Source organism: Medicago sativa, chromosome 5, assembly GCF_051527215.1.
Source record: "Medicago sativa cultivar Bolivia chromosome 5, Bolivia_mono, whole genome shotgun sequence".
NCBI lineage: Eukaryota > Viridiplantae > Streptophyta > Magnoliopsida > Fabales > Fabaceae > Medicago > Medicago sativa.
This window is the reverse complement of record NC_140753.1, coordinates 75,714,255-75,726,800: the sequence shown is the minus strand read 5'-3', so window position 1 is coordinate 75,726,800 and position 12,546 is coordinate 75,714,255. Positions and strand designations below refer to the sequence as shown.

General features: G+C 34.7%; 2 protein-coding genes across 2 annotated transcripts; both read right to left on the bottom strand.

Annotated features, from left to right (window-relative positions):
- Window positions 1–2,387: 2,387 nt before the first annotated feature.
- EXT-LIKE (hydroxyproline-rich glycoprotein family protein) lies at window positions 2,388–5,791 on the bottom strand. The gene is made up of 6 exons (XM_085710032.1): window positions 5,619–5,791; window positions 5,428–5,528; window positions 4,285–4,394; window positions 3,862–3,937; window positions 3,575–3,715; window positions 2,388–3,464 (listed from the first exon to the last, which is right to left on the bottom strand). Exons 1-6 carry the CDS (start codon window positions 5,707–5,709, stop codon window positions 2,517–2,519), a joined length of 1,467 nt encoding a protein of 488 aa, XP_085566158.1. The 5' UTR covers window positions 5,710–5,791; the 3' UTR covers window positions 2,388–2,516.
- Window positions 5,792–7,939: 2,148 nt separating this feature from the next.
- Window positions 7,940–12,322, bottom strand: MAP65-1 (microtubule-associated proteins 65-1). Its single transcript, XM_085710031.1, has 10 exons — window positions 12,245–12,322; window positions 10,996–11,089; window positions 10,705–10,908; window positions 10,321–10,569; window positions 9,988–10,203; window positions 9,661–9,816; window positions 9,271–9,582; window positions 8,864–8,951; window positions 8,581–8,729; window positions 7,940–8,436 (listed from the first exon to the last, which is right to left on the bottom strand). Exons 2-10 carry the CDS (start codon window positions 11,065–11,067, stop codon window positions 8,131–8,133), a joined length of 1,752 nt encoding a protein of 583 aa, XP_085566157.1. The 5' UTR covers window positions 11,068–11,089; window positions 12,245–12,322; the 3' UTR covers window positions 7,940–8,130.
- Between the last annotated feature and the right edge of the window lie 224 nt (window positions 12,323–12,546).

Here is a 12,546-nt window from a genome sequence, read left to right as displayed (position 1 = left end):
GTGTTCGGAAAGAAGAAGGAAACGCGATGGTGGGTTTTGAAATCAGAAGGAAAGAGTGTCTGATGGGCTGGGCTGGATGGACAGATAAAAAAAACTTTTACTTTTACCACCCTATCTACTTTTTACGCATCCTATAATTTTTACAAAAATGTTCATGGGATTTCAGATTATAAAATCCAAAAACATTCGAACTGCGTTCGTATTTTATAATCCCAAATATGTGTATATATTATCAGCAATTAGAATTTCTTCCATTTCAACAGTTTTATAGATATTAATTTTAATGCAAAATGTAATTCTTTTTACACGTACATTCAATCAAATCACATAATTTAGATATTTTAAAAAATATTTTATGGTAATATTGTGTGATATGATTGAATATATATGTGTAAAACAAGATTTAAATTGTCGGTGTATGCAAACTAAATCCTTAATTGACAAATATCACTATTAGGATAAACAGTGACAATTTAATGTTTATACATGGCTTTATTTAATTTTTATTGATCTTGGCTTTTATTTAATTTTTATACATAGGCGCTTGTGTAACCTCAATTTTCATTTTATAAATAATTAGAAAAATATCTAAATGGTTAAGAAACCGGCCTCAATTTTCAATAACTGGTCTTTCAATTTTCATTTTCATTTTCATTTTATACATAGGCGCTTGTGTAACCTCAATTTTCATCTTATAGATAGCAGTAAAATTCGTGCAGGAGTTTATGGAATATCCATAATAGTGATCATGATGAATTCATGATTCATGAATATTCAAGTTGGAGACAACATCATAATCAATGTTGTATTGAAGTGAAGACAAGATTGCAAGATCAATAAGAGAGAAACTTCACTCAAATGATGTTGAACCCTCTACTATCATTAGGCCTTTAACTGCTCTTTTACACAATTGAGCTGAGAAAATTATTTGATTTTACAGAGAGAACTATCATCATCCACATTTCTCTCAACATCTCTTCTACAATATAATCTCTCTCATCTTATTCTCCTTTTTCTTCTCTTTCTCACTTTTCTATCTATGGAAAATGCCAAAAATCACCAAAAGGTAAGGAATACAAAGTTATATAACCCAATCCGTTGTCCGTCTTTCCTCGCCTCGCACAATGTATAATAAAACGGACAATGAGCAGGACAGGTTTACCTACCATAATAATGGTTTTATTTTTATTATTTAACTAATTAGATGGACTTTAATTTTTTATTTAATATTTAAAGACCAGTTATGAGGATTTATCAATTGATTATTGACATAAATCGGATATCTTATGCATACAATTGTAGATGCTAATCACATCTTATACATACAATTGTAGATGCTAATCACTCAAATATTGTGGAATTCAAATGAATGGCAAACTCTCTTTGAGAATTCTAAAGTTATTTCACGTCCAATTTACCTAACCATGGACTTCTTTCCAGGGAGAGCAATTTGTCGATTTCAAGGAGCAAAAAAGTTAAACTGAAAATGCAGAATTCAATAATGGTCCCATAGCCATCCGAATGGATTGAAAATCAACTATGTTATCTTCTTACACCTAGAGCGGAAGCTGTCTCCAAATAGTGCAAACATTAATCACTTCCATTATGAAGTTGTTTAACAATCTATCTATAATCTAGTTCTTTGCGAGATTGAAGTTGTTTAAAAGCAAGCATTTATTTAATTCCATAAAAGATCTTAAAGCAAGGTAATTACTACGTTTTACACGTAAAAACAAAATAGGTGACTTCGGTTCTTCGATGATAGGTTGTCATAAGTGTACAAGTGTTCATGGTTTAGTTAGATGATAAAATAATTTATGAAAAAGTTAAAATGCAGAAGCTAACTCCAACAAATGAAGAACATTATTTATTTAGAAGACTCATTTGGAAAATCATTTTAAGTTTTATTTTTCTGCAAGTGTTTGTTGAAAAATTTATCCAAACTAGCTTTAAGCACAACTTTGTTTCAACTTACCAAACCTGTTTGTTCCACTTTGGTTCTCATTTGATACATGACAATTCCAGTCAAAAAAATGTGGCTGTCCAGCTGTGAAAAATACAACCAGCCTTAAACTAAAATAGTAAAATGTAGTTATAAACTGTACTAATCTAGTTTATACCAGACCAAATTGTACTAATCTCTGAATGGAACTTCTTAAAAAAGAAGTTTTATGCCGTTCCTAGGAATTTTACTGCTGAGATTCAGATTCCTTAAGGGTAAAGAAATGAACGAATGTGGACCTAAATTGAGTTTAGAGAAAGACCAATTAAAAATAAAAATAAATTGATCCAGACAGACAATGAAATTCATCAATCAGATATCTCATGTCTCATAACCCCTTGACAAAGACACCAATCTCAATTCTATATTAATGACAACTAAACACTCCAGACAAATTTCATGATTTTCATTCAAGTCATGTTTACTGAATTTCTTCACGCTTCAATGCACAATGAATATAATATATTACAAAACAAGACACCATTCATACCAGTACCAATTTTTACACAAAATCTTACTGGCCAACTGATGGGTTTGTTAGCAACTCGAGTGATTTCTTCAAGTAGTCTACTGCAATTGAGACATCATCGAATGCCAGTGCCCCAACAGCAAATCTTGCAGCTTTGTGTGCCTCTGCTATTCTTTCAGGTGGAGGCTGGTAACTACTGTCATACTGGTATGTCGGAGTTGTTGGCTTGGGTTCCGGGACAGTACCTTTTCTGCTGCTGGAACTGTTTTGGGAATTTAATGAATGGTTTGTAGTCAGAGGAGCTGACTGGGAAGAATATGAAGCATCGGGACCTTGATAATAAGTGTGGTTTACTGGTACCGACGGTAGGCTGCTTTCTGTAAAACTTGGATAAGATTGAAAATGGGGAAGAGAGTAAGGAGGGGGAGTTTCGTGAGAAGGGTAATTAGGACCTAAATTCTGTGACTGATCTTGTGAGTATTGTTGGTGGTTGTAGGGGTCAGAATAAGAACTGTCTGATCTTGCAGGCGGAGGCTGATGGTAATCTTGGGATGGTGGAGGGGGTTGATAATCTTGAGAAGGTGGAGGAGGATGGTAATCCTGGGAAGACGGCGGAGGATGGTAATCTTGGGAAGGTGGAGGAGGATGGTATTCTTGGGAAGGTGGAGGAGGATGGTATTCTTGGGAAGGTGGTGGGTGATGATAATCCTGGGAAGATGGAGGAGGATGGTAGTCTTGGGAAGGATAAACTCCAGGTGTATAAGAGTGAGATGATGGAGAAACAACGGAAGAATGCTTATTATCATTTACCCTATCATGAAACTGCAAAGATGGTGGAATGTTTGCAGAATTTTGATCATTAAGAGTGTCGTTGAATTTAGGTGCAGGAGGAATGCTTGGCAGATTCTGGTAGTTGACAGGGTTATGATAACTATGTGTTGAATCGGATTCTGACCCAGCACCAGAAGCAGAAGTTTCAGTAGTCCCGATATCCTGCAGGAATAAACAGTTGAATTTTAATTGCTTATAATTTATTAATATATCTATTTATTTATATGCACTGATCAAACTCATAACAGACCGAGTTGAGTTTTGAATCATACATATATATTACTAGGAGAGCTCGGCAGAGCGGACAGGTCCTCGTCACCAGCAGGTGGGCCAGCCACAGGCTTCCTTCCTTCTTTCAAAGCCTTTCTTATATCAGCTGCTTTCCATACTGCATATTTCTGTTTCTGCTCCAGCTGGAAAATAAACTCGGAAGTATTAAAAATACAATTACACAAAGGTATATTATTTCCCCAAGTTGTTGCCATATAAGACAGGCTAGCAACTGTGCAAATGCAATTGAGACATTGTTACAAATAATTCAATGCATTGAAGTACATACATCAGGCTGAAGTTCTCCAAATTGATTAAGAATCTCAAAAAAGATGCTAGCAGCGTAAAATGTTTTGGCTGTATTCCTGCAAAAAAGGTCAGAAATATATCTTGAAAACTATCACACATGAAAGAAATAATTAATATCCAAGAAAGTTATGTGATAGAAGTGCTGTCAATCTGGGATAGCGGATTGTTAATATTTCGCAAGGCAATAGGGGTACAGCGCCACTATACCCGCTATTTGACAACATTTTGTACTAAATAGCGTGTCACGGAATAGCGGTTTGTCTAAATTCCACTACGATTTAGCGATATAGCGCCGCTATAGCTGCTATTTAACAACACTGTTATAGGCATAACAAAGGAACATGAGTATTATAAGAATATAATGATGATATATCTGCATTAAAAAAGAAGCGATTTAACATACACATCTGCTCTTCCAGCACGATCTTGCTTGTCTGCTTTCCCAAACACATTCAAAGCAAATCCCTCAAGATATAAATTATCTTCAGGCCCCAACTTGAGTCCCTTTTTATCCTATAAACAATAATACAACGATAATTTTATAAACATATTGAGGATACAGTTAAATAAAAAATCAACAAATATAACCAATCAAACTATGTCAGGCGCTGAAATTGTTTTCAAGTGATAAAGAAAAAAACAGGTTGTCATGTAAAATTTCACATTATCAACATCAAAATTCAAGCATGACGCATATTCACTACAGCTAAAAAATGACGCAGTCACTGTAAATAATAGTAAATTGAAGGATTCAAACTCTTTGCAGTTAAGTCAGTGTATTGAGCCAGCGGATGAAAATCAAACAGCTCAAATCCAAGTTTCCTTTCTTAAAATGAGTTGTTCGATCTTCATTCAAAGGTTGACTCAGTGACTGCATGAATGTGTGCTTTTCATAGGAAACACTGCAGTCAGCGGTCACTTTAGTCAGTGATCTAACCAGATTCACCAAACTTAAAATGAGTCGTTTGATCTTTATCCTTAAGTTCCAACATAGCAACAACATGAATGCGTGATTTTCTTGGTAAACACTGCAGTCAGCGATCACTATAGTCTACACAATCTAGTCGTTGATTCCTATCTATTGATTTGTCAATGCATGATGTGAGTCGTTCAACATCTATCTAAGCGTTTAGATTCCTATCTAACTATACGAAATTTTGACTGCATGGTCTCAGAGTATTTCGATCTTAAATCAGAAGATCGCACATCCAATGAATTCAATTCATTCAATTTTCATTCAACATCTTTAACTTACTAACTACGCAACACAATATTTTGATAGCCGGAAACCTGAGTGCATGTTTGGTATCACGGTCATTTTGTCAGAATCACAGTGAGCCACTGTAATTTTTCAAAAGCTACAAAGTGTAGCTTCTACAAAATTACAGCTTGTAACGTGACAAATCCACGGTGATACTAAACATGCACTCAGTCCATTCATGCACAATAACTTTGGGATCAATCAATATACAAGTCATAAATTTATAAAGTGTCATTAAACACAATTAACATAGTTAAACAAAATTAGATTAATTAAATTAAGAACCTTTTCAAGCTGTTTCATGAGAGAAACAAGAAGAGCATTGGTAGTTTTGGTGCGTTCACTTTGTGGAATCCTCAATCCTCTTTCCATCGCATATAAACGACCTAAATTCACAAAAAATATAATTAATATAATTAGGTTATTTTGGATTGAGAATTCATGAAACTATAATCAAACGTAAGAATTGATCTTACAGTAATAAGCAACGAGAGGTTCGTGTTTCTGCAATTCATCGGCGCGTTGAAGGTATGGTAACAAAGGCTTCGCTGGTTCGTTCTCCGCCATGGAAAATTCTCGGAGAGAAACTGTTGCACAATAACGACGTCGTTTATTCGCTTGTGCCTTCGACTAGAAGAAAAAAGCTTCTGATTTTCGGTAATAATAAAATAGAAATAAATAATGTATGTAGCTGACGTGTTGGTTACTACTTTTTAGATTGTCTTTGGTTTTAAAAGATTTTTATATTTTTGGTGGTGGTTTTAAAATATTTAAATCAAATTAAACCAGGATTTGACATTCTTAATTAATAGATTATTTTGTTAAAAAAAGTTTTTAATTAATATGCTTAATTTTGTCCAAAAAGTTTTTTTTTCTATTGAGGATTTTATCCAAATAAGTTAACATGCTTGGTCAACCAACATTTTTTGGGTCCTCTGGCAAAACACATATACATCTCTGTAATTTCATTTGAAGAAGTTAAATTAACCAACACAAATTGACATCGAAGATAATTGAACATGAGACCTTGAGGAAGATACGTCTATGTAATTAAAAAAAAAAAACATAAGTCTTAACTCAACTTGCAAAATTATAAGAATTACAAGGTCGAACCGTATAACCATATTCAAAACTCTGCTCCTCTCTACTTATGTGTGTAAATTTCAATAATTATTTATCATTTCGTTCATCTACGAAACAAACAATTGATTTACTTTTTGTGTTGAAAATTGCGGTATATTTTTTTTAACTCTCCGGTTTCTACAGAATGGACCCTATAATACATATTTCAGCTACAAGATAAATAAAGTCGGTTCAAAATCGAATTCAAGCGTGTGTGTGTATATTATGCTTATTCTTTTAGTTCATATAACATGCACTTTTTTTCTATAGTTTTCATAAAATTATTTAATTGTTTGTCTTTTTTGTTAAATTTTCCTTCTCTTAGTCCTTAGTAGCATTGACATTATTTAGAAATACTAGCGTATACATGCAAGGTCTGGGGTTCAAACCCCGACCATCACTAAAAAAAGAAATACTAGCGTATACACCTTCACAATATCTATTTGTTCTCTTTTATATAATACAGACCATAATCGGTGTTCATCATGACGAAAATAAAGTTTAATTTTTTGGACAAAATTCTATCATATAGTTACTAATTTATTTTAATTGCTATACTTTTAATTCAAATCTAAATTAGGATTGTTTAAATTTGATTTGTTATGTTTTTTTAAAGCTTAGATTTGAGCTGAACTAGCTGTTTTCACCCATCTTCACTAGTGATACTTTAAGGTATATATTGGGTCTCAGAGTTTTGAATAACTTTGTAGTTTTATTTGGTTCAGAAAAGCTTCAGATTTATTAATTTCAGTTGTTGAGTAAGACATTATTTTCATACCTTTCAACCAGATTCTGAAATTATGTAGAGCAAGTTATACCTCCTGAGGCTTGTGTTTTTGGATTCTTAAGTTGTTTTCTATGTGACATGTACGTTTACTTCTTCATAAAATCTCCAGGTCTTGGTAGGTGAAGCCCTAGGTTTGTTATCCTCTTCAATGACTCTCATCTGTGAACTTAGGAAGAGTACTCATTGTGATGGACTGTTAAGTAGTTGTAGATCTCATTAACGATCCTCAATTCACATTGCATTCATTGAATTTGCCTTTGGAGCCATCACTGAGGTGTAAGGGTGTTCCTTGCTGTAACTCAAACCCTTTGAGCTTTTTTTTATCATAACAATTCGAACTGCAACAAAATTTACGTTTACTTATCCTACAAACCAACTACTCAACTTAGACCAATTCACAATTCACACGCTTAAGTTGTGTACATATTTAACGATTAACACGAGCATTCCAATTCACAATTAGTCCCCTTGTATTGCATCTTTAATTATATTTATGAAATGCCATGACTTTCCAGTTTCTAGGAAAGGAGAATGCATTCCATTCCACGCTTAACATTTATAAAATTCCAATTACCAACAAGGAGATAGTTAAGCAATTCATATTTGATCTCAAAGTCACAAGAACGTGGAATACGAGGAGGACCTCATTGGTAAGCACTGTATAATTGCATCTATGGCCCTTAAACCCTTCCTTGATCCCAATGTACCTCTAAGGCCTGACGTACCTAGGCTTCTAAGTTAATACGCCGTTCCAAGGTATTAAACAAAAAAGGGAAGGAGTAACAAAAACAACAAATTTTTTTGAAAAAACATTGTGGTCACAATCAATTTGGAAGAAGCTACGATTTGGAAGAAGAATACGAAAAAAGACAAGACTACAACCGTATATTTTCATACTAAAGGGCTTCATTTGAATAATCCAACATGTATTAGTAAAGCTCCAAATGGAAAATATACCATACACAGCTCAGAACAGTTCCTCTCTAATTACTTGTCACTTACATATTATATTCCTAAAACAGTAACTAGTAATATGACAACGCTACAAAGATGAATTGAGGTTGGAAACAAAGCTCTCATTAGGGTGATGTTGGGATGGGTTCAGTACCAGAAACGTGGGAAGCAGCATCTTCTTTTGACATGGCCACATAATTCACAGGAGCAACTGGTCTAGTATTATCCCTTTTTCCATCTTTTGATATGGACCTGCTTCCATTTTGATGAGCATTAAGCGATAGCCGTCGGCTAGGAGTACCGTTGGCTCCTCCATTAGCACGAGGGCCACCTACCTTCTTAGCAGCGCTAACTGGCCTAGCAGGGCTGGGTTTTGAACCAAAGGGGGCTTCTGGTTCCGTGCTTTGCTGCTCCTGAAATTTCTTCTGATCCTATAAAGTGGAAAGTCCAGAGTAAATGAGTCAGTAAAACTGTGTAGTGAACAGAATTTCGTCAAGTGCTCAGTCTTATTATTAGCAAATGCTCCAGTTAATTCGATAATCAGTCATCCTAATCATCATACCAGTGAAACTTACCCTCATTCTTCGTTTTTCTTCTTCCCGTTCATGCCTAAGCATGGCATATTCATCTAACATGGCAAGAAGAGGAACGCCGTCATATGTGAATGACATATCATGAGTCTCTTCCCATGCACGTGTTTTGGCAACCAATGTATCAACCAAAGCTGCATAGGCACCAAAAGAAACGATGTTAATTCTTCCAATAATGTAGCATCTTTTTGTTTTACTTAATATTGACAGCAAATATAATTAATAATAACAGTATCTGATGGTGGTTGTGGTTTCATTCCATACATACCGGGAATTTTATTTACCAGTATCCGAGCTTTCTCTGCTCGCTTGAGGTTTAAGTGTGCACCTCTGCTTGCATTATACCTGTTGTCATCCTGTTTTGCATTGTTGTGTAAGACAATTATTAAATCCAAAATGATATATTGGACAAACTTATGCAATCATTTAATGCAATGATCAAACTTGCAGTAAAGCTAAAACTTGGTAATTTCGGAAATATGGCAAGGCACTATCAAAAAGCAAATCACTGATACTGATAGACTATAGAAGAAAGGCAAATGCAAATTGACTCAGTTCAGAGGATTACAAGTTTCGCTAACATGATAGTAAATGTCTTGATTCACCTCTCTCACCAAAACTGTGCACAACCAACAACACGGACACAGAAAAACGCACAAGGGAGATTATAATTACCCGATTATAGTCCTCAAGCCAGCTCTCTTCTTCACATGCTGACATCCATTTCTCAACCTTGTCCAGTATATCTTTTCGGCTTAAAGCTTCTTCTTTGGCTTTCGCTATTTGATTGTCCATGTCAGCCAGTAATTCAGTTGGTTCAATGTCTCCAGAATCAATCAATGCCATAATCTTCTCTCTTGCAGCATCCGAATCTATTTCTATATGAGCATTAGCAAATATCTCTTCAAGTTCTGATTGCTTCTTGAAAGCAATTTCCTTCATCCTGCTTGCTTTAAGCTGGTCAAGTCTCTCAACTTCCACTTCAGCCTTCATAAAAAGAACAAAATAATATGTTAGCATAAGTTATGGAGCCCAAACTTTTAAACTTCAGATGGTCTCTAGTACCTGCTCAATCAGATCCAGAGCAAGGGCACCAGGAATAGTGACTTCATCAACAGAAGCTGAGATGTTACAGGTAACATGGTCAAACAGTTTCCTTTCCTCTGGAGGAGTATCCATTAGATTCCACAGATCAATTAATTGAGAAGCTAATTCTTGGAGCTGCAATGGTTGAAGCAAAATAAATTATACCATAGACTAAAAGTCAATCAGAAATGAATTCAAAATGATAAAGGTAAATTTACTTCCAAGTGTGATAGGCATGGATATTTTGTGAGACAAAAACAACAGTATGTAAAAATTACAAACAATTGAAAGCATATAGTTAACAACCTTGTGCAACCTCTGCTTTTTATCTTCTTTCAGCGTTAAAACTGTGTTAGCAAGCCTAGCTAGAGTTTCATTGCTTATGCTTTTGGATTGCACACCAGTAGAATCATTCAGGCTTGGATGGACCTCAGTTACTGTACTAAAGAAGTCCATACCAAGGACAGCACATAGATCATGCACAGTACTCACAAATTCAAAAACCTTTTGCAACCTGTCACTCTGCCAAACAAAGCAATGTAAGAAAACTGTCGATGAACTGTTAGGTAAATGATATCAAATGGAGTTTTCAAATCTGCGACTAGATGATATAATATTGGACACGAAAACCAAAATTACCTTTTCCTTTTGAAGTTCTTGAAGCTCAGATTGATATTCTTCAAACTTATTCAGGGTCAGGTCTGATTCATCAACTGCAGGTACATCATTAAGGTTCAAGCTCCCAGTTATCTCTCCACATATTTTTTGAATCTGTGACTGTACATCTGAGAAATCCTTTATCCTTTCTTCCTTTTGTTGCCATAGCTGTTCAAGTGCTGGTGCTATAGCTGCAAGCTGTTCCTTGATAGTTCCAGAAGTATTATCAGGCTGCGAAAGAATAAAAGAAATGCGTAGTATATTAGTTCAGAATTTTATTATTTTAATGCATCATAACGCTATAAATGCAGCAATTGTGATGTACGCTTCTGATAAAAGGAAAAAGCTAAGTAGTTAGTTACGAACAATTCCAGCAAAGCCCTTTTCGCCAAGAGCTGATAGAAGTGTAGAAAGCTCAAGCTTAGCATCAGACAATGCTTGAAGTAGTTGTGCCCTTGACTTTGCAGCATGTTCAACCTTTCTCTTGTACACATCCAAGCACTCCTGCTCTAACTGAAGAAGCATCTTGTCCCGTTCCTCGTCACTTTCACCAACCTCATCCCATATTTCCTACAAGAAATAAAGATAACATAAACCTACTAATCCAAAAGTCATGTGCATCTAATGTTGCAAAGATGAATAAGCAAATGAAGTTACCTGCAGCTTCTTCAACAAGGAACCACATGTGTTCTCTCCAATAAGAGGGTTTTGAGCTTCAGTTACGGCCATTGAAGTTCCAGAGCAACTTAGCCTGCACACCCCACAAAAAAAAAAAAAAATCAGAAATGTCTTGCTCCATCAACCCAACAGATAGAAAAATCTCTTCAGTGAACAAAAACAACAAGAAACAAGATTTATCCGCTATGTAGGGTCGGCTACATGAATCAAATACCGTCATAAACAAACTCATCTTTGAAAGCAAATTTCCAAAAACTGATCTTTATACCAAAAACGAAGTTACTGTATAAAACAAAAGAAAAGACAAAAAAAGCAAAAGAGGAACAAAAAAACGCTGCATCTCATTCTAGGGACAGAAAACTATAAGAATCAACTAAACCATATACTAGTATACAATGTGAATTCGGAATCAAGTAAAGCACAGTGAAATCAAACTCAAAATTCAAGTTTTTTTCTGCTGAAATCACAGTGAACCAGGTGATTTTACAAAAAACTATGCAAAATCATGATGGGTAACCATGATTTCAACAAACCACCGCAAATCCAAAAATGCACTAAAACAAAGCAAAAGACAAAAAGAAAAAGAGGAAAAAAATTCTACATCTGATTCTAGGGAATGAAAACTAGCGACTTTGACTGGTCAAAGACTATGGGAACACACAATTACACCAACAAGAAAATAGTAGACAATGTGAATTCAGAATCAACAAAACCACAGTCAAAGCAAACTCAAAATTCAATGTGAGTAAAAACATTGAACTCCAGTGCACTGAATTATCCATATGAATACATAAAACTAACAAATTAAAGCAAGGATCTTCGAAAATTAAGCCAATTTTTTTTTGTTTCTAAATTATGACTAGTATTACTAATTGTGTTGTTGCATTCCATTAATTGCATATAAAAATCAAATCAAATCTTTAAACAAATCAAGCTCCATTAAGCATATATAACCATAATTGAATGCACAACTAAGGTAATCAAAGTCGCTGTTGAGATCAAAACAATTTCAACAAAACGCACTTGAGCAAACAAAGAAAAACAAAATGAATCCATTAAGAAGTAAGCAAAAAGAGTGCATTACAATAACGATGAAAGAAAGAAAGTTGAAGAAATGCAAGAAATGAAGATGAGATATAAGAGAGCATGCATTGAGAAAAAGAAGAAGTAGATCTTAGAGGTATGAGTATAGATCAAAGGAAGAATAAGAAGAAGAGAGAATGGTTACCTGGGTTAGGGTTTGTGAAGTTTCAGATCTGAAAAGAAACAGAGTGTGTGTTGTGTTTCTTGAGAGTGAGTGTGTAATAGTGACAAAGTCTAGTATAGTCTATTGTTTATAGTGATGAGTGATTAATAAATATATTAGATTAGATTAGATTGGTACACAACTACTAGATTTTAGATTAGTATAAATAGATAGAAGTAGTAGATATTAGAAAGCGATGAACAAGAAGAAGAAGAGAGAAGACAGAGAGCGTACAGTGCGGGGATGGACCCACACAACAATCTCTATTCTATTTCTATAGTCTC

Excerpts from the sequence above, each read along its gene's own strand:
- EXT-LIKE (XM_085710032.1), bottom strand. The coding sequence starts at position 5,709 with ATGGCGGAGAACGAACCAGCGAAGCCTTTGTTACCATACCTTCAACGC. Across the intron at positions 5,529-5,618 it reads ACCTCTCGTTGCTTATTACT|GTCGTTTATATGCGATGGAA; the intron begins GTAAGATCAATT and ends TTGTGAATTTAG. Across the intron at positions 4,395-5,427 it reads TCATGAAACAGCTTGAAAAG|GATAAAAAGGGACTCAAGTT; the intron begins GTTCTTAATTTA and ends TATTGTTTATAG.
- MAP65-1 (XM_085710031.1), bottom strand. The coding sequence starts at position 11,067 with ATGGCCGTAACTGAAGCTCAAAACCCTCTTATTGGAGAGAACACATGT. Across the intron at positions 10,570-10,704 it reads AAAAGGGCTTTGCTGGAATT|CCTGATAATACTTCTGGAAC; the intron begins GTTCGTAACTAA and ends ATTCTTTCGCAG. Across the intron at positions 9,583-9,660 it reads CTCTGGATCTGATTGAGCAG|GCTGAAGTGGAAGTTGAGAG; the intron begins GTACTAGAGACC and ends CTTTTTATGAAG.